Here is a 23,115-nt window from a genome sequence, read left to right on the forward strand (position 1 = left end):
GGGGCGGATCCGACTGCGGATCTCGTCATTTATTGTTATAGTTCACATTATCAGTATAATCATAAATTTATTTTATTATTATAATTAATTATTACAATAACTAATTGCATTTATTATAATAATAATATTATTATTATTATTATTTAACCAATAAATAAATTAATTGTATTGATGCAAAGGAAAAATATAAGAAACTTAATTTTTTCATTATATTTATAAAAATCCAACTTTATTAATGTGCAATTAAATAAATAATTTTTAATAAATAATAATATTAACTTGAAAGAAAATGTGATCAATATATTATAATGCCTACAATAAATAACATATTAAATACAATATATAAAAAAGAGATTATTATTAATTAATTTATTATTAATTAATTAATAATCTCTTTTTAATTTAAACAATATATTAAGTAATTATTTATTGACACTTTTCTGCAAATTAAATAATTAAAAAAATGTGTTGTTCATTAAAATTTCATTCAATTATTAATAATTACGTAATAAAATATTAAAAAATATAATAATAAAATAACAATTTTAACAAGTTCCTTTTTAAACGAAATATTAAAATATTCATAAATACCGGTATAACATCAGTCCGTATTTGAAAATTGTTTATTGCCGCGTAGTAATTTTACAATTTTCATTTTAGCTAGTGAGACTTGAAAGCATTTAAGATTTGAGAGTTCCATGCGAGCGTAGCATAGTGTTTAGCGTGCGTGATTTCGGTGCGTACATATTCGGTTAGGCGTAGGTTCGTACCCCCAAGCGTTAGGATTTTTCAAATGTGAATATAAAAAAATACCGTTAAGTGTATAAAAAAATGTGTAAAGTGAACTGTCAATGAATTGTCATCCGTATTTATCTTTTGCAATTAATTATTATTTTTTATTGATATTTGTTGAAATTATCATTTGGATCCGAGCCGGTTGTCAGGCGGTAGAATGCCAGCATTGCCAGCGCACATCTGGCTAGGAAATGAAAGATCCGCAGTCGGTACAGTGCCGGGTCCCAGCCGGTTGAATTATACACGGAACGGCTTCTCCCGGCCGGTTACCGGGCGATAGAATGCCAGTTCCGAGACGGATGGCCAGCCAGCTCCTGGCCAAGTCATCTTTTGGTAGAATACCAGTTCTCGGGCGGTAGGCAGGCGGTTCCCAGCCAGTACCACTACTCCGGCGTCGGTACAGGCGAGGATCCGCGCCGGTTGCAAATTTCCCACTGGGTGGGAGACTAATGTCCCTCACGGAACATAAATTTAAGTACAAAATGTACCGTCCAATATCAACAGATGTTCAATTTTTACGAATTTAACCGAAATATTAGAGTAAAAAGCTAGAATATGGGTGTCGCACACCCAGGGTGCGGTTTAAGGGTTAATAGAATGGGTTTTGACCCAATAAGGGAAACTTTTTCAAAAAAAAAATTTTATTATTAAAGTAATTTGGTGTTAAAGTTTTAGATCATTTTATTTTCATGATATTATTACTTTGAAACAAATAAAGAAACCGCTGCCAAGTTGTATATTTTTTTATAATTTTGGTGCGCTCATTTCATGAACACTTTGCTTCCTCATAGAGATAATAATAATAATAGGAAAATATATGAATAACTTTTTGTAAATATGGTAAAAGTGATTGAATCTTGGGTCAATCAATGTATTTTTAAATACTCTACAATATAGTTATAATAGTTTAATAGTTAAACAAAAATTTTCAAACAAAAAAGTTGAGAAAATGTCATTTTCCACAATTTTTGGTTTTTAAAATACCAATAATTTCGAAATTTATTATCGCATTAGGTTTAAAAATAGTTCAATCGAATCGTTTTATAATGCTCTACAAGTTGGTAACGATAATTTTAAGATTACTTCTACATTTTTTAATAAAATTTTCAAAAAAAATTTTTTTTCCAAAATTTATGATTTTTAAACGTTTAATATCTCCGGTTAATATGGACGAAAAATGTTCAATTAGGACTCAAAAGATGCGTTTAAAAAAACTCTACAAAATTATGGAAAAACATTTATAGGTGTCCTAACATTTTTTTAAAGTTATGGGCAAAAACGTGTTTTTGGAAAATTAAAAATCCAAAAAAAAATTAGTTAAACTTTATTAATCTATGACAAAGTACTCTCACTTTATGTCCGCAACTCCTGAGGTCAAATAACATAAATATATATCAAAAAATCGAACTCGAAAAATTTTGGTATTACAATACTTCCTCTATGAGGAAGTAATAATTAAGTAATTTTTTTAAATTAAAGCTTAAAGTCTATACTTTAATGATAAAATAAAGGGATTGTTAAAAAATGAAATTTTAAAATTGTTATTAACAATTCTTCAAAACAATTGCAAATTCAAGAATGTTCTCAAAATTTTGGGAAAATTAAATTACCCTGTATTGATGTGCAAAACTCCAAGTATTAATTTTAAAAAAATTCAAATATAAAAATTTCAAATATAAATAAGCAAATTATTAACTGAAAAAATTTGAATATTATTATTAATGAAATAATGGACTTGGACAATGGACATATAAAAACTAGCACCGTAGATGGCCGCTTGCGGCCGTCGGAGGAGCTAGTAAATTAATTAAATATTTGATGTTATTGTTGGTGAATAATGTTTTTAAAAATCTTGAAAATTTATGCAAGCTGACAGTGAAAAATTATTTAATTTTTCACGAATCATCGATACGAGTCTTTCTAAGTATCTAAATTCAAAAGATTTTTTGTAATTCATGCAAAAACGCGGCTGCACTCTACACGGAAAGAAAGTTATTATATTACTTATTATATTAGAAGTATTAAACTTTAATAAAAATTATACTATATTTAGTAAAGTTATATCAAATATCGAAAACTTTTAACAAATTTTAATATAACTTTACTAAATTTTATATAGGTACGTTTTGTTAAAGTTTCATAGTAAAAAGAAAGTCTTATTTTAAAGCAGGAAAGCAGCCTTAAATTAAGATACAACATTTTTGAATCCTTTAACATTATAGCAGACAGTGCTGAATTTAAGACCGATCTTAAATTAAGATTTACTGTGTTAGTTTTGTTGATAGCAAAATTTTCGTTTGTCGCATTTTGTCCTACACTTGTAAAATACTTTTATAAAATTTAATAATAACATCTTTCCGTGTAGTGAAAATAAACACGAGTTTATAGTGAAAGAACAGTTATATTAAATTTTTGTAACAGTGTTCTTGAACACTGTAGGAACAATGTTACTTCAAAATTCTATAACTAATTTAGAACAAATGTTACATGTCTGTTATAGAACAGATACAGAACAACTGTTTCAGAAAAAATTTAGAACAAAGCTCTAGAACTGTTCTATAATAAAATTGTAACACTTATTCTAGAACACTGTTCTTTTTTTGGTCTAGAACAGTTATAGTACGTGCACACTGGGTATATTCTAATTGCACCGAAGACTGGATTCTGTGATTTTTTTTATTGTCAACGAAAGTGGTCTTATGAAACCTGTATCATCGATGAACTTAATTTCATTTGTCACTTTTGTTTAAAAACAAAATAAATTGACTAAAACCACTTAAATTTTGATGTTTGAAAACTAATATGTTTTTTATGACTAAAATAGTATATTTTCCATTAGCATTTCATGACTTTACAACGCTTTACAATTACCTATAAACCGTAAACAAAATTCACCTATAAAATTGCATTCAAATATTTATTTTGGGCCTTCATGTTTTTATTGTTTTTACAAGGATTTTCAAGAATTAATTATGGGAAATATTTTTTTAATTATTGTGTGTCATTGGTACTTTGACTCCAAAAAGAAATTTTGCATGAAATTAAAATGAATAAATAATACAAAGCTTTTTGTAAAATGAAGCATTTGGGGAATTGTGGGACACTTTTTTGGGGTAGTATTAGCTGCTTGTTTTTGGCGATTTAATTGCACAATGCGCAGGTATATAATATTAAAATCACTCATAGCTATAGTAATTTCCCAATTAGCACATAAGCTTGCCACAAACTTGCATTAAGCTTGCTGTGCAAGGTATGCAAGCTTACAGAGTAAGCTTGTGACAAGTTTGTGGCAAGTAACAAAATGTCCTATTGCTGCAAGCTTGCACTGCAATCTTGCTACAAGATTATGATGTAAGCTTGCTGCAAGCTTTTGAGGCAAGTGTACGACAAGCTTAGTTGGCAAACTTGCTACAAGTTTGTAGTGTAAGCTTGCAGTAAGCTTATTGCAAGCATGTTGAACAAGTATATACAATTTAATTAAATCAATTTTAATTTTTTCTGGAGATTTTATTATAAATTTCAAAATATACACTCAGCAACATAGCTAGGTGGCAAAGAAATTTACTGCGCAGCCGTAAATACCATAGCAACTTTGTAGCAAGTTTATCCGGCAAACTTGTAGCAAGTTTGCCAAATAAGTTTGTCGAAAACTTGCCTCACAAACTTGCAGCAAGCTTATATCATAATCTTGTAGCAAGATTGCAGTGCAAGCTTGCAGAAATAGGACATTTTGTTACTTGCCAAAAACTTGTCACGAGCTTGCTCTGTAAGCTTGCACATCTTGCATAGCAAGCTTATGTGCTGATTGGGTTAACAAAAACAATTCTATTCATTGCGATTCATGCGATAGAGCTGTTCACTTAAAATGTGTAATTAATTGAGCCTATTTTATACTTGCCTAAATTGTGATTTTGAACTTAATTTAGGCAGTGGCCCACAATTCCACAACATTTTTAAAAATCATAAAAGTGCACTCTTTGGTAAAACTGAAATTTCTTTTAGATAAGTGATAATTTTGGGAAACTGAGACCTTCTACTGAAAATAAAAATTTGAAAAGAAAAATTTTTTGTGTAAGATATTGAGCTAAGAAAAAGTGTGGCCCACAATACCCCAATCTCCCCTACATATTTAGAAACTTTACATCTTTTGGTAAATGCAGACTCATAAAATAATGAAATTGATTAATCTTTAAAAATATATGTTTTTTCTATATTTTCTGATATACGGTATAAATTGTTCTAAAACTACTTTTTTTTCCCCTAAAATTATCAGTTTAGATACGGTCACTCTAAGTCTCACTTTTTTTATCAACTTCAAAGTGTTTTATAAAAATAATAAATTTTGAAAATATATAAACTTTTGCCCCTCACTGCCTTTTCGCATTATATTTTAGACTTCCTTACAAAATATCAGCACAATTTATTAATGATATTAAGAGAAAAAAGATCGAGAAATTAGCATTGGAGATGTAACAGTCACAAGCTGTTAATTGTTCAATTAAGAATTTTATCAAAGTAAATTGAGTAAAATGGTCATTTAGTTTTTTATAAACAGTAAATTACTTTTTAGTACCCGGTTTCGACCCAATTTCCCCTACACGTAATTACAAACAGAAAATTTTATTTAGAATGTGTACGAAGATACTTTTAACATCTTAAATTAAGATATTTCAAATAACTAAAAAGTATCTACCAAAACATATATCTTAAATTAAGATACTTCTTTTTGCAGTATTTCTCTGCTATAAGAATGTTCTAAAATGTCCAGGTTAACTTTTCATGTCCTTGGAGTATGAAAATACGACCATAAGCGGTCCATAGGACGTTTTATGTCTGACTCAGAGACGTCTTTAAAATTTTTCTAGAATGTCCATAAGACACTTTAGGGACGTATTTTTGTTATATTTGGAACATTTTTAGGATATGATTTGGACATTCTCAGGACATATTGAGGATATATTTAGGACATTTTTAGAACATGCTTGAGACATTTTCAGGACACATTTTAGGACATGTGTGGGACATTATCAGGACGCATTGAGGACATTTTAGGACATGTTTGTAACATTCTCAGGACACGTTGAGAACATTTTTAGGACATATATGAGACATTCTGTGGATATGTTTAGAACGAGATTTGAACATTTTTGGAAATTTTGTTCAACATTTTAGGCGTTCTAAACATCTCCAGAGAATGTTTCATATATGTCCTAAAAATGTTCTCAACGTGTCCTGAGAATGTCACAAACATGTCCTCAGTGTGTCCTGAGAATGTCTTTGGTAAAATTTGAAGGACACTCAATGTGTCCTGAAAGTGTCCAAAACATGTCCTAAAAATGTCCTCAACATTTCCTGAGAATGTCCCAAATACTTCCTGAAAATATCCATGACATATTTGGACGTCTTCAGGCCAGACATAGAATTTGATTAAGACGCCTTAAAGTCTGCCTTTTAAGGGGTCATTCACATATTACGTGATACATTTAGGGGTGGGAGGGGGGTCAGCTAAGTATCACGCTTTAACAAATTTTCTATACTAAACTATAGAAAAAGTATCACGCAGGGGGGGAGGGGGTCTAAAATACCTAAAATATTTATCACGTAATATGTGAATGACCCCTTAAGACATCTTCAGGATATCTTTTTTAAGACATTGTTAAGATATCTTTAGGATATTTTAAAGATGTTTTCTCACAATGTACTAAGGATATCCCACGAATAGACATCCGTGTGCCCACTGGGATACAGACAAAGATCTAATTTAATTCATTAAAATAAATAAAAGAATTCACAAAATAAACGGATAAGGGCGGAAGTGAGAGGAAAATGTTTTGTTAACTGAGTTAAATACATAAATACTGTTTAGGTCTTATAAAAATCAGATAAACATATATATGTATACGAATACATAATTTATAATACAACACATTAATAATTCATACGATTTAGTTACGACTCTAAATATTTTATTAACAAAGCTACATATTTTTCATAAAATAGTATTCACTCAATAAATAATATGTATTTGTATAGTAGGAAAAGTAGAATAAGAAATGGTTAGACTTAGAAGCGTTAGTGATAGATGAAGATCGCGGAAACTTTTCAACATCAGATGTAAAAACCAACCTTGTTTGATGACAATTCCTGATGGTAATTGAGCAGTTGGTAATGTTATGGTGGTCGATGTAACTGTACTACCAGAAATCACAGGTGGTGGTGAAACACTCGCACTGCCAACAGAACCTGGATCACTAAAACCTTGTGTACTATTTTCTTCAGGTCCATCAAAAAAACTTAAATTAAATTCACTTCCTGTATTGAAGGACACTTCTGGACTAAGAGTATCCGGTGCTGTAGTACTGCCCAAATTGGCAGTAAGAGATTGGTCAATTTTATAAACATCCATTGTTTTAATAATAATTTTCTTTCTAAATTTCCCAGTTGCAGAATTTTAAAGGTTGTCAAATATTCAATTAACTTAGAAATATTAGTTTAAAATGTACTGATTTTGAAAAAAATATAAACTTTAATTTTTAATCGAACGAGTCTTTAAAAATGTTTTTAGAAACTGATTTTGGCCATCAATTATAATGATATGTATTGTTTTTTCCAATGGATCCACACACTCTACAGTCTTTTGATTAATTAAATAAGTTTTTTTTTTGTATTTTCTTTACAAAATTCCTTTTTTCAAAAATAGAGTAATTGGCATTTTATGCATCAGTCAAGGAACGGTAACTTCAACCCATTATTTTTAAATTTCATAGAGTTTCATCTCCATGAAATTTTTACTTCTTTCCTTTTCCTCTTCGTAATATTATTTCTTTATTACATCATCGAAGTTTATATTGGATTTCTTTTTCTATTAGACATCATTCACTGCTTCTTGTTTGTTGTCTTTGCTGAAATGAAATAACGAATGTAAAATAAAATAATGCTGAGTTAAAAATTAAAAATAAGTGTAGATATAAATTTTTGTCAACTATATATAAAAAATAAAGGAAACAAATCTAAAACTTATATGCTTCCAATTTATATGGTTTGCGTCATATGCCGTGCTCTTTCTTACTTTCTCTTTCCCTTTTATGCAAAATCACATTCTCACAAGTTTCTCAAGATTAAATAAAGAAAAGAGTACATGAATTGATACATAAAATGTTTTAAAAAATAGAATTATATATAATTACGCAAACTTTCATATAATAATAAAAAAAAGCCCTTTGTATTGTGAATTCGAAAAAAACATAAATTTTTACTGATTATCAAAAAAGCTAATTATTAAGTAAAATATATAAAATGGAACTATTTAACATAAGCAGGGATCACAGACTATCATCTTTTAACCTTATTTTTCACCTTTTTTAAATTTTGGCACCTATTTCGCCTATTTTGGTAATTTTTCAAATAATTTAAATCAAAACTAGTTGCATAATTCTTCTTTGAACACAAATATTTGTAATAATTAATAGAATTAAATTAAAAAATAACTTTTATTTATATAGGTATATCCCAATGAACTCGGAATTTAATAAGTCAAATTTTTAATCTATAAATTCATCTTATTTTTTTAAATAAGCTCAAATTTAATTGATTTGAATTTCAATTTTTCCAAACTTAAAACAATTTAAATTTTTATTAATTTACAATTCAATCCTTAGAAATTTCAATTTGTGTACCTATATTTTTTATTTATTTATATATTAGGAAAAATTTATTAGAAATTTGATAAATTATTTTTCGAAACATTTTCTTAAAATGATTTTTGTGGATTACATATTGAATACATATTATTCATAAAAATCATATTTATGAAAAAAAATTTTATTATTAAAAAACTTTAAGAATATAGAAATGTCAATTTATAGTTCATTAATTTTTATTTTATTTTACCCAGATTTTAATTGATTTAAGTTTTAAACGATTGATAATAATTCAATTTATCTCGCAAATTTTATTTCTATCTATATAAATTTTTAACTTTTTATTCTTTTGTCGTAGTAAAATTAATGAAAATGTGAATAAATATCTACAAATTATTATTTGTTAAACATATTACTTTATTTTATATTTTTCTTGGCACTTTGTCACATATTTTTAGAAAATAATTCTCTCTTTCACCCATTTTAAGGAAAAAAGCTATAATGTGATCCCTGCTTTTGTTAAATAATTATTATAAAATTATTATTATTATTTGAAAAATAAATTTAAGGTACTACTACACTTTAGAAGGCTCTTAAAAGACCACATTTTTTTCTTAGGTCGTTTATTGTAAATATGTAAAAACTTTTTTGCCTATCTTAGTACACATTTGGAGAATAAAAATAATGGTTTGTTTTTAATTTTTATTTAATATCATAATTGCGGACAGTTTATCTCAAGATTGACAAATCGGAAACAAAAAATCCAATCTGCTTTTTAAAAAGGAAGGTGTCTTGCATAGAAATCCACCACCATTAATGAAAAATCGACTAAAATAAAAAAATAGCAGATGTTTCAATAATTTTTTTAAAAATACACTATGTTTTTCAGTATTTTTCTAGTATGCCAAAATGTTTTTTTTTAATTTTTTGACTATTTTCTGGTGAATTCACACACAGGACATGCTAACAAACAAAACGACTTATTATTTATTAAAATCGGTTCAGTAGATTCAGAGATAAAGTGTCCGCAATTTGAAAAAACGTTATTTTGAGAAAAACGCGTTTAAACCTAATAGACGGAGAGCTGGCTACATAAAAATGCATGTTATAAGGTACATGAAAAATTAATATTTAGATAGGTTCCATTTGAGTCCCTGAGTACCGAATGCGAAGTCTGCCTGCGCGTTCTGGAAGATTAAGCCCGCGAATTGACGGTCGAAAATGATAAATTTGATAAGGAAAACATGTGATAAAGGTCATGGATAAAAGTTATAAAATTTAAAAGTATTTATCACCAGTAAGCTTATAAAATTTTGGCAGACAATTTTTTGGACGACAAAGTATTGGCAGACAGTGTCAAAGTTGCGTAATCCGTAGTGAAAAAATGATCATAAGAGTCATGGCTAAAAATTAATGGAAATAGTTAATGAACTCTTATGGAAGCTATATGTCAATTGGCAGACAAAAATTCGGATGATAACATCGAGGCAGACAACGATAAAAAGCGCGGTTCCCATGCGATTTCGCTGATTTCGCGCTATTTGCACTAAATAGTTAATTTTTGAAAAATGTGAAATTTTTTTGGGCTACATTAATTTTTAAACATATTTTAATGATTTTATAAACTTTTGAATGAATATAATTTATTGTAAATTAAATTTTTTATAAAAATAAAAAAAATAAAAATTGAAAATGTGATTTTTGTATAGAATTATTGATTTTTTTAATAAATAGATAATAGATTGAAACTTCTGAGAAAAATGTATCCCAATTTAAAAAATGAAAGAGCAAAATCGGTCAGTTGGTTTAAAAGTTAGAGCAACTTTTCAGAATTTGAAAAGTTGGTATCAATTCTGGCGTGAGCGATTGCTGCCGCGTGTCGCTGGATTCCCCCACTCCGCCCACCTAAGGAAGGTAAAATCTCGCACACACTTTTACCTCTATTTTAAACAACTAAATAGTGCAGTATGGATTCCATAATTTTTTTGGTAATAGTGTTGTTGAGAATCTTTATATTTGTATAAAAAAAATTTTAAAATGTTAATAAATAAAATGTCACGATTAGAAATATTTAAAAAAATTATTTCCCCCCCCCTTGGAGTTAGGTGCAATTTTTTTCTTTTAAAATTTCAAAAAAATATGTTTAATTAAATTACTTTTTTTCCCGATATTATGAAACAAAAATTGGCTGAGATACGCTTAATTGTTTATAGTGGGAAATATATTACCTCTTTTCTGCAACTATTTTTATGCAAATAAACAAGAAAAATCATTTAGTGTGTATATGTAAAGGATAGATCTCATCTTCGCAAGTGAAACGATATTTTGAAAAATGTGATTTTTTGAGTTTCCTTCATTTTTCATACATAAAAAGAAACATTGTTTTTAGTAAACAAAAATGGATTTATTTAAAAACTATTTATCCCATTGGGCTCAAATTTGATACACTCTTTAAAGGTATCAAGGGCAATACTTTCTGTCAGTTTAAAAGTCATCTTATTAAAATTAAACAAATTATTAAACAATTAAGAAATTGCAATTTTTATCTGTTTAAATTAATTTTCTCATGAACAAATAATTGAAAATTATCTTGCGACCTATCATTTTATAGGTCTTTTTAAGCTCTATCTCATTAAAATTAAATGCAAAACACGAAGTAATATTTATTAATAAATATAAATAATAAATAATAAAAAATAAATAATAAATAATAAAAAATAAATAATAAATAATAATAAATAATAAATATTAATAATATAAATATACATAAATAATAATAAATAATAAGAATAATAATAATAAATAAATTTATTAATAAATATTTATTTATTTACACAGATAAAAATTGGAATTTCTTAATTGTTTAATAATTTGTTTAATTTTAATGAGATAGAGCTTAAAAAGACCTATAAAATGATAGGTCGCAAGATAATTTTCAATTATTTGTTCATGAGAAAATTAATTTAAACAGATAAAAATTGCAATTTCTTAATTGTTTAATAATTTGTTTAATTTTAATAAGATGACTTTTAAACTGACAGAAAGTATTGCCCTTGATACCTTTAAAGAGTGTATCAAATTTGAGCCCAATGGGATAAATAGTTTTTAAATAAATCCATTTTTGTTTACTAAAAACAATGTTTCTTTTTATGTATGAAAAATGAAGGAAACTCAAAAAATCACATTTTTCAAAATATCGTTTCACTTGCGAAGATGAGATCTATCCTTTACATATACACACTAAATGATTTTTCTTGTTTATTTGCATAAAAATAGTTGCAGAAAAGAGGTAATATTTCCCACTATAAACAATTAAGCGTATCTCAGCCAATTTTTGTTTCATAATATCGGGAAAAAAAGTAATTTAATTAAACATATTTTTTTGAAATTTTAAAAGAAAAAAATTGCACCTAACTCCAAGGGGGGGGGGGAATAATTTTTTTAAATATTTCTAATCGTGACATTTTATTTATTAACATTTTAAAATTTTTTTTATACAAATATAAAGATTCTTAACAACACTATTACCAAACAAATTATGGAATCCATACTGCACTATTTAGTTGTTTAAAATAGAGGTAAAAGTGTGTGCGAGATTTTACCTTCCTTAAGGCGCTAGCACAGCTCCTACTGTCTGCCTGCCTGCCTGCAGGTTGACATGGTAACACATAAGAGTAAGAGAGTCAGAAAATTCAAATTAAATGTTTTTTCTCTCTCACTCTTATGGCGCCTGCCTGCGCAGGCAGGCAGGCAGTGAGGTGAGAGTGTACCTTTAGGTGGGCGGAGTGGGGGAATCCAGCGACACGCGGCAGCAATCGCTCACGCCAGAATTGATACCAACTTTTCAAATTCTGAAAAGTTGCTCTAACTTTTAAACCAACTGACCGATTTTGCTCTTTCTTTTTTTAAATTGGGATACATTTTTCTCAGAAGTTTCAATCTATTATCTATTTATTAAAAAAATCAATAATTCTATACAAAAATCACATTTTCAATTTTTATTTTTTTTATTTTTATAAAAAATTTAATTTAAAATAAATTATATTCATTCAAAAGTTTATAAAATCATTAAATTATGTTTAAAAATTAATGTAGTACCTAAAATTCTTTTGCAAATTGAAACCCCTGCACTGCCCAGGCAGAAATTTTTGTAAACAGCCGTAGTTAACGTCCGATCCACTACTAATATAATACTGTTTGACAGTACTGATTTTCCGTGTAACTTGTACTATTATTAGGAACTCCGGCATTTTACTGGCTCAGTACGTGCAATGCGGTAGTGAAACAGCTGCTATTATGACTGTTTTGAGGTTAAACTACTAATACAGTCGTTGATAAGGTGATATGATTACATCAAATAGAAATAATTTTACTTTAACTTTAATTTATTATTTAATAACATTCTATATTCAATTCTTTAAATATGTCAATGTTTTTCTAATCCCATCATAGTTTAGAATTTAGGTTTTCTGTAAATCTAATTCGGTAGAAAATTTTTACTACCTATTACTGTTTCCAGTTATTATGATAAATTATTATTTAATAAATATACAAATTACAAAATAAATGGATTAACACTAATTCGTATGAAAAAAAGTAAAACAGAACTATTTATTCTAACACATTTCAAGTTCATGTGAATACATAATTATTGTTGTTAACTAATATCAAATTACACACGGAGAAAAAGGAATAGTTGACACATCCAGATACATGGATATCACAGCCATATTATATTGAAAAATACGGGATATCCATAGTTAAGGTTGCTGGTTGCTGCATCCATATTCTATGGCTGGCTGTATATTGTTGGAGCAGCAAAAGATCTATGGTTGGGTGATCCATAGTAATGGAAATGGGAAACAAAAAAATTAGAATCACTCAATTAATTAAATTCTATGTCACTTGAGATATTTTATACACATTTTTGTTAATTAATACACACCACTTATTTAATAACCGCATATTTACGATATAAATTATTAACCGATGGGGGAGACACGAACCCTAGACCTAACGCATACTAAACACTAACGCTATCCACTACACTATACACGCAACTACAATATTTGAGCATATATAATATTCTTTATATACTATACACATATTTCATGAAAATGAATTTACATAAACACTAATAGACAATAACGATAATAAATAATAAACAATTATAACACTATTTATACACAATAAACTCACAACGCGATTATATAGACTCGACAGGAAACCGACGCGACGGACAAATTAAGACGACCATTTTTAAATGGTTGCCATGATAATGAATTGAGCGCAACATGTATCGAAATTTTGAACTAACTATGGATCTCCCAACCAAAGTTTATATGGATGAGGCAGCCATATGTGAAAATCCATAGCATGAATTGTAAGCCCAACCATGCCTATGGATGTCACATCCATATTTGATTCAACAATATAATATGGCTCCCTCATCCATTGAATATGGAATGTGCTTCTATTCTGAAAGTTGTCTCTTCCATTGAATTGGATAACACAACAATATTTTTATGGATATCTCTTCCAGACCTTTTCTTTCCGTGCAGACTAAATCCTTAAAAGTAAATTTTATTTCTTATTTCGTTATTTCAAAATAAGATTCCAACTTCCTAATTTGTCTTTCCAAATTTTAGATTTCGAAATTATATAGTGAATGTTTAAGGGTTTATGTTTCTTTCAGCGCAGCATTGCTTTATTACTGGTCTACTACTGGTCGAAACAGAAAATCCGTACTATTACATTACTGATTTTCAGTACTAAGCCCAAGCCAGAGGCGTTACCTGCCGATGTTGGACACGTATATAGGCCAGTATGAAAGTCAATACTGGTTGAAATTTTTTCGTACTGAACCAGTAATGTGCCTATAGTCAATTTCTACATGGGTGGTCTTAACAAAAAGCTGGACCAGACCATCTTCTTAAAGACTTACTTAATTTGTCAATGGCTTTTTATATTTATTGAATAATTTTTGAAAAATTTACTTTTATTTTTTACAATTGCCCAATGGGAAATTTACAACTGGCGGAGTACTGCGCCAGCACTGGCAGTACTGGCATAACTCTGGGATGATAACGCTGTCTAACGCTGGCGAAGTACTGCCTGCCAGTGCTGCCAGACAGCGCTGGCAAAATAGTGAATAATATTAATAAATAGTTATTATTCATAAAATATTTCTCTTTTTAAAGAAATTGTATTAAAGATGGAGACTAACAATGTGGATATAGTAAATGAAGTAGAAAAAAATTGTTTATAACATTTAAAAATTAAATAATAAACAATTACAGTAAGTGTGCATTAGATTTTCATATTTTAGTACCTAACGATTGGAATCTAGAAATATCGCAAACCTATGAAAATAAACAAAATTGCTGACGAGGGGAATCGAACCTATGACCTACGGACTAACAGACTAACGCGCTAACCACTATGCTAACGACACATGTGTACAGTAAAGTATTAATATCTCAGTATCATTCAGACATACAATTATTGAGTCAAAGATGAGAAAAAAATAGGGATACGTTAGAAATAGTAAATTGAAATAAAATAAATTAAACTAAATTTTTAATAATTAAATTAAATTACTTTACTTATTGCATTTAACATTTTACGTAATTCCTAAATTACGTGGTAATTTTCTAATACTTTTTTATTCATAGTAAGAAGAATAATAGTATTTTAATAGGAACCAAATTATTATTGAGATTAAAGTTTAAATTTTGTTTATAATTTTAATTTGTTTAAATAATTTATTATTTACAAAATTAGACAATTATGTTAAATTGTTATTATTAAATTTAATAAAAATAAAAAATGATCAACTGAAAAGTAAAATATTAATTTTTTTCAATAAATTTATATTTATAAACATTCATAAACTTTTTTTATAATTTTTTTCAAGTTTATGTCAAAAAAGCAATGTTGGCAAAGAGCGTTGTGAACAATTTTTCTATACTCAGCCAGCACTTGCCGCCATGGCTTGTCCAAGCTTTGGCGAAACAAAAATTCTGTACTGCGCCAGCACTAATTATCGAGGCTCGGCTAGACTAAGCCGAACAATCGTCTGAGTACTAAGCTAGTGGTGAACATCGGCACTACATTGGCATTTCCCATTGGGTGGTTATAAATACTTTAGGAGGTGTTTTTTGAAGTCTTAATGGGTTAAAAAATACAATAAAAAAAAATTTTCTTTAAATTCTAGTGTAGTAGTACCTTAAAATTATGAAGAAATAAGGGACTAACTCTGGGGATCGAAACCCAGGACCTATCAATTATAATTATCAATTAATCAACCTATTATTATTTATTAAAAATAATATATAATTATTAATTATTATTAAAAAAAATTAAATGAAATTTTTTTAATTAAAAAGTTTAAGCTTTTGTAAAAAACATTTCTAAATGGAGTCTTTCTTTATTAATAAGAATGGTGGGAATAAAGATATGTGACAAAAATACAATACTAAAGATACAAAATTCCTAATTATAGTTTAGTGAATGACTAAAAAGTTTAACAAAAACAAAATATTTGCAGTGGTTATAAATATTACAATATATGGATAATAATTCACTATACAAACAACAGTTTTTTGGTAAATTTTGAAGTTGTTTCTTTAAAGTGATTAGTATAAAATTCTTGAAGTTGTCATTGGTTTGGATTTTTAATTTTAATTTTGCAAACTTTTTTACTTTATCAAATAGAATAAAAAATGAGCTTGCGATGACATTATCTTTTGTTTTTTTCTTGGTTTTTTTCGAAAACAATGTTTAAATTATAATCCAAGTTTCAATATCCGTGAAACTGAAGTTACTAACTAATTTTTTATAAAAAGAACTTAATTAGTGTTTTCATTACATCCTATACAGATTTTCAATCCGATCGGGAGGAGAAGACAATATAGTTACTGAAAAATTAAGCTTTTTTTATTTCATTTTGTCGACATAATTATTTCACAGAATTATTATAGTCTTATGAAATTTGTTATTTCAAAATTTAGAATTAGTATTTAACAGAAAAGATTTATTTTCATTTGTAATTTATGATAAGTTTAAAACCTCAGAACCTAAAAATAACTGAAATTGAATTATGACTGATTTTTATAGTAAACTGAAGCTGGATAAAAATATTTTTGCACGAAAGAAAATTTTGTTGAATTAATTGAAAACTTGAAAAAAATGTTCTGCTCCAATTTAGAATATTTTTATTTTTTTGTTTTAATTTCATTTTTGAATTATAAATTAATAATTTAGTTTAAATTATTTTGGATTGAATTTAAATATTTAATTTAATTAATTAACAACGCACAATCATAGTTATCTAAAAAATATATTATCAAAACTTGTATATATTTAATCAAACGTTAACATTTTTTTACAATGTGAAGAGAATCAGAATTAAAGAAAAGAGATTTCTGTGAGAGAAAAGTCAGATATGTAGAAATTTACTTTTGATATCGCATATTTAAAAGAAAATGATGATGCATTAAAGTAAAAGAATTTCGTTATGAAAACAATTCTTTTTTCTAAGTATTATATAAATCACGCACTTTTCATGAAGATATCAAATTGATGCCAAAGTGGATCCAATTAAAGGGCTCGATTCTACAAGAGAATATACGCCATAAAAAAACAAATGGCGTATATCTCCTTATAGAACCAACTTATTGATTATTATTACCAAAATGTGGTTCAAATTATATGATCCACATTTTTGGTGTCAAGTCGTTACAATTTGATACTCAAGTTAATAGTGATAATATCCCAATGGGAAATTTACAACTGGCGTAGTACTGCGCCAGCACTGGCAGCACTGGCGGCAAGGCTGAGAGCCAGCACTGGCATGGCACTGGGATGATAACGCCGTCTGGCGCTGCCGAAGTACTGTCTGTCAGTGCTGCCAGACAGCGCTGGCGCAGCACTGGACCAGTGCTGGCTGAGAATATTGCCGCAAAAAATGCCGTATTGTTATTAATTAGTCGCAAATTCATAATTATAAATAATTTAACAACAAAATGGTAAATAATATTAATAAATAGTTATTATTCATAAAATATTTCTCTTCTTAAAGAAATTGTATTAAAGATGGAGACTAACAATGGATATAGTAAATGAAGTAGAAAAAAATTGTTTATAACATTTAAAAATTAAATAATAAACAATTACAGTAAGTGTGCATTAGATTTTCATATTTTAGTACCTAACGATTGGAATCTAGAAATATCGCAAACCTATGAAAATAAACAAAATTGCTGACGATGGGAATCGAACCTACGACCTACGGACTAACAGACTAACGCTCTAACCACTATGCTAACGACACATGTGTACAGAAAAGTATTAATATCTCAGTATTATTCAGACATACAATTATTGAGTCAAAGATGAGGAAAAAATTGGGACACGTTAGAAATAATGAATTGAAATAAAATAAATTAAACTAAATTTTTAAAAATTAAATTACTTTACTTATTGCATTTAACATTTTACGTAATTCTTAAATTACGTGGTAATTTTTTAATAATTTTTTATTCATAGTAAGAAGTATAATAGTATTTTAATAGGAACCAAATTATTATTGAGATTAAAGTTTAAATTTTGTTTATAATTTTAATTTGTTTAAATAATTTATTATTTGCAAAATTAGACAATTGTGTTAAATTGTTATTATTAAATTTAATAAGAATAAAAAATGAACAACTGAAAAGTAAAATATTAATTTTTTTTAATAAATTTATATTTATAAACATTTATAAACTTTTTTTATAATTTTTTTCAAGTTTATGACAAAAAAGCAATGTTGGCAAAGAGCGTTGTGAACAATTTTTCTATACTCAGCCAGCACTTGCCGCCGTGGCTTGTCCAAGCTTTGGCGAAACAAAAATTCTGTACTGCGCCAGCACTAATTGTCGAGGCTCGGCTAGACTACGCCGAACAATCGTCTGAGTACTAAGCCAGTGGTGAACATCGGCACTACACTGGCATTTCCCATTGGGATGGCACTAAATTTGCAATGCATTGATTTTATCTGACTCTTTAAAGAGTATAATAATTAATGCAACTATTTCATGCGCGATTAAGATGGTACAAAGTGTTTCCGGGTGAATTTTCAGTGTTAAAACAAATCTTGCGAAAAGCTTGCCGCAAGATTGCTGCAAGCTTTAAATGTTGAATTCGCAGAAAGCTTGACGTGTGAGCTTTCCGCAAGCTTACGTCAAGCTTGAAGCAAATAATTTTATTATATTCAATTATTGTATATTCCCAGATGGCACAAGATTTTAAAATAAGTTTGTGGCAAGCTTACTGTGCAATCTTGCCAAACTTGCAGCGCAATAAGGTTGCCGTAATCTTGTCGCAGACAGCAAAATGTTCATGCATAGCAATGTTTCTGTAAAAAGGTGTTGTAAACTTACAGTGCAAATTTTCGACAAGCTTACTTCGCAAGGTTTCCACAAGCTTATTACAAAAGTTTTTTGCAAGCTTGCAGCAAGGTTCCTATGTAACTTATCAAAACATTTTCTTAAATTAAAAAGAGAAACTTTATTTTCAGTGTTATTTTAATTTAAGAAATATTTTTTAAAAATTGCAGCAGGCTTGCTTTAAGCATGCAACAACCTCGCCGAAAATTTGCTTAGGTTAAGAGCAAGATTTTTTTCTCTCTGATAGTTGGTTGTTTAACTTGTTGGTTAGGGTCTTTGGTTAGCATCCATCGAAACCGGATTCAATTCCCAGTCCCCTCCAATTTATTTCCAAAATATTTCTTATGAATATTAAGTTCCAAAGTAAATCAAGTAAGGCATAACCCACAAAGCACAGACATTTTCTGCAAGTTTGCTGCAAGTTTTCCATGCAAATTTCGCAAGTTTGCATTGCAAGTTTGCAGCAAACTTGCATAAATATAAAAATGTCACCCACTTGGCAAGTTTGCAGCAAACTTGCGCCAAATAGCAAAAACTTAAATGTATGCGCAGTAGTTTACTATGACATCTAGAGCTGCGCACTATATTTTAGTCACCTTCCCTACAGGGAATGCATCGTTCATCAAAATATATGCAATTTGAAAAAAAAATTTGTTAGGTATTTTAGACAGTTTGCTGCAAATTTTCCTCAAGTTTTCATTGCAAACTTGCCAAGAGGGTGACATTTTTATTTGTATGCAAGTTTGCTGCAAACTTGGATGCAAACTTGCAAACTTTGCATGGAAAACTTGCAGAAAAATACTGTGCTTTGTGGGAATTGATAAAAATGGACGTCAAGAAAGATTTTCAAATTGAAAAAATAAAAAACTGAAAATAAATTTTTTTTAGATTAAGAAACATTTTTGATAAATTGCAGCAACCTTGCTGCCAGCTTGCAATAATTTTACACCATATTTGTAGAAGCCTTTCCGCAGACTTTTGTAATAAGCTTGCTGAAAACTTTCATTGTAAGCTCAGGAGAACCTTTCACGAAAAGATTGCAATCTTGCACTGCCCAGTGTGCACGTACTGGAACAATTTTGGAACCGTTCTAAAACTGTTCTTTATTTCCATTAATTGTTCTAGAACAGTTCTAGAACGTGCACACTGGGTGCAAGCTTGGCAAGATTGGACGGTAAGCTGCTGTAAAATCTTATACTATCTGGGTTAATACCATAAAATTTAATTGTCACTTTTTAGCAGCAAACTTGACATAAACTTGCGACAATTATACCACAATAATGCGGCAAGCTTAACATGCAATATTCACACAACAAGCTTCCTAAGGGTGAAATATTTGAAGCTTGCTACAAGATTACGTGCTATCTGGGTAATATTCAAAAGCCCTTCTCGTTGGAAACTAACCCTCGAACGTCAAGGGAACTTTCCAATGGAATATTGAAGAAAAAATTCACTGACTTTTCTAACCTTATTTCTGGCTTTCAGCTCTCTAAATTTGAATTAGTAAAAATGTTTACTAATTTGAATTAGAGACTTTTTGCTTTTGAATTAGTAAATTTTACTAATAAATACACTGAGAAAACTGGAGTGTCAAATTCGGAGGTTCAAAAAGTGTATGTTTCCTTTGCTTATGAAGAGAGTTAAATAGTCCTTCTAAAATAAATTTTGAATTGGTAATGGAAATCTACTTGTATATTCTCTCCCATTATATCTAAGGGTTAAAAGTTGCGCAGAAAATGTGTACGATCTCACGGAGAGAAAAAAAAGTAAACGGCTCTACCTGTCGGTAGAGCGGTTGCGTTAAATGCGAAACAGCCGTTCAACTTGAGGTTAAGCACCATTAAGCACGCTGCTTACTCTCGAGGGGAGAACGGTTCTCCTTTTTGGGGAAAGCGGGTACACTTTTTGGAAAGTAAGCGGCTCTATTTGTGTGGAGAAGAGAACCGATACTCCTCAAAAAGTATAACCATTCGACCCCAGATAACAAAATGTCCGCTAATAGGGTGCGTATTTGCCGGACCTTGGGCCGATTAATCGGACCGAAATGCCGGCACATAAGCAGCTGAATGTGCGCGCCATAGCTAGCGATATTGCCAGCCCGTCAGTCTGGCACAGTCGTGCCAGAAATGGTCCGGCACGAACGTGCCTGCTATTTGTAAACCGATAAAATTATATTTTTATTAATTTTAATTATTATTTTATTAATTATAAGGAATTAATTAACTACATAACTAACATTTTTCATAATTTTCTTTTTCAATATTTTTAATTTTCATTAAAATTAATATATTGAAAATCATTGAATTCTTGCAAAAAATTTGAGAATAATTGAATTCCTTCAAAAAATCTCTTTAATTTATTGAATATAATCGATTTTCTTAATAATTTTCATAAATAATTTTACTATTAAACTTTTATTAAAAATTATTCATTGAAAATTAAATTCTTTTATAAAATTCTATTAAAATTTTTCTATTAATTAAATTTTTTTGAAGTATATCTATATATTCTTTTATAAAAAAATGTAATTTTTCTAAAATAATTTAAAATGAAAATTTTCAAATAATTGAATTAAACAAAAAATTCTTTTCAGCTTTTTAAAATTGTCAATGAATTTTATTAAAAATTTAAAAAGGTTGAATTGTTTCAAAGGATTTATTGAAATTTTAAAAACAAATTCTACTTTTTTCGAAAAATATTATAAAAGTTTTTAAAAAACTTGAATTCTTTCAAGAAATTTCATTAAAAAGTATTGCGAACTTTTGCAAACAATTTTATTATTTATAGAAATAATTGAAATTTATTAAAATTTGAGAAAAAAATTTGATTATTTCGAAAAATTTTATTAAGGAGGAATGGTATAGAAATTCAAAACATTCAGAATCTTTTGATATTTTGGGAAATGATTTGCTTTTATATAATAAAGTTACCCACCAAATTTCAGAATTTTTCACTAAATAGTTTACAAGTTAAAATTATTTAATTTAACATTACCTCTTATGGGGAAAGTACGAATTTGCATGTTTATCATTAAAAATTTAATACTTAAAACATTCAGATTTTTTTGCAAAAATTGTATCTTGAAGGTCAAGATTTAAGCTTTATTAATCACGAAGGTTCTTTTTTATTCACTAATTAGTTTAAAAGTAATTAATTAGTTTCTGGAAGAAAACTAATTTTATGACAGACAAACAGAGAAAACGTGGCAACACTGTATATAAAGTCTCACATGTGACAGCTGTTTAGTGGTACATAGAACCAAGAGATGGCGCCAAAGGTACCAAAAATGACAAATTTTCATTATTTTTAACTACACAAATGCAAATCATAACACTTGACACTGTTACCAACGATCAAAAAACAAACTATTTGCATTGCGAGGTTGTCACGATTAAACGCTCATTACAAATTGTTATTTGACAATGTTTATAATTAATAACATTAATATTACAGCATAATAAGACACATATATACGTAATAATAGCATTTTTTCAAAGTTTGCAATGGAATACTCGATAAATCCGAAAATAATTTTTAAAGAATTTCAGTAACTTTTATTTTCTTAGGTTTTAAATTCGTACAGACAGTAACAAAAATTATTTTCTGCTTTTATAAAAAAAATTAATTTCATTTTTTTTTGTTATCTTTTCCTTATTTAATATATACTTTTTAATATTCATTGATGTCTACTTTTATGATTTCAATAAGAAAAACTGCTGTATGTAGCTTAAATAACAAAATTACAAATTCCCCTAAGTGTCACAAACTTTTGGCCCGATTAGGTATACCATTCCTCCTTAAAACGCAAAATAATTAATTTTTCTTTTTCAATATTTTTAATTTTAAAATTAATGTATTGAAAATCATTGAATTCTTGCAAAAAAATTTAGAATAATTGAATTCCTTCAAAGAATTTTATTATTTATGAAAATAATTAAATTCTCGCTAAGAATTATTAAAAAATATTTCAAAACCCTAATTAAATTTTTTTTAAGAATTATTTTCAATTTTTTTTTAAATAATTCAATTCCTGTGAAAACATTAACTAATTTTTATAAATAATTGAATTCCTGAGAAGAATTTTACAGATTTTAGAAAAATAATTGAATTTCTGTGAAGAATTTTTATGATTTAAGCAAATATTTGAATTCCTACGAATAATTTTACTAATTTTAGAAAATAATCAAAGTCTTTCGAAAAATTGGAATAATTTTTTATTTTTGAAATTAATTGAATTTCTGTGAAGATTT

General features: G+C 28.2%; 1 protein-coding gene across 4 annotated transcripts in view; it reads right to left on the minus strand.

The window, feature by feature from the left end:
- LOC122509959 (ecdysone-induced protein 78C) overlaps window positions 1-23,115 on the minus strand; it is a 118,349-nt gene that overhangs the window by 43,599 nt on the left and 51,635 nt on the right. For 3 of the 4 annotated variants that reach the window (XM_043624311.1, XM_043624310.1, XM_043624312.1), the window contains one exon: window positions 6,922-7,697. The exons of the other annotated variant lie outside the window; for it this stretch is intronic. In XM_043624311.1, coding sequence (XP_043480246.1) covers window positions 6,922-7,201 — 280 coding nt within the window. In that variant the 5' untranslated portion in view covers window positions 7,202-7,697. The remainder of the gene's footprint in view (window positions 1-6,921; window positions 7,698-23,115) is intronic. 4 annotated transcript variants of the gene reach the window in all.

Source organism: Leptopilina heterotoma, unplaced genomic scaffold (assembly GCF_015476425.1).
Source record: "Leptopilina heterotoma isolate Lh14 unplaced genomic scaffold, ASM1547642v1 Lhet_65, whole genome shotgun sequence".
Classification (NCBI taxonomy): domain Eukaryota; kingdom Metazoa; phylum Arthropoda; class Insecta; order Hymenoptera; family Figitidae; genus Leptopilina; species Leptopilina heterotoma.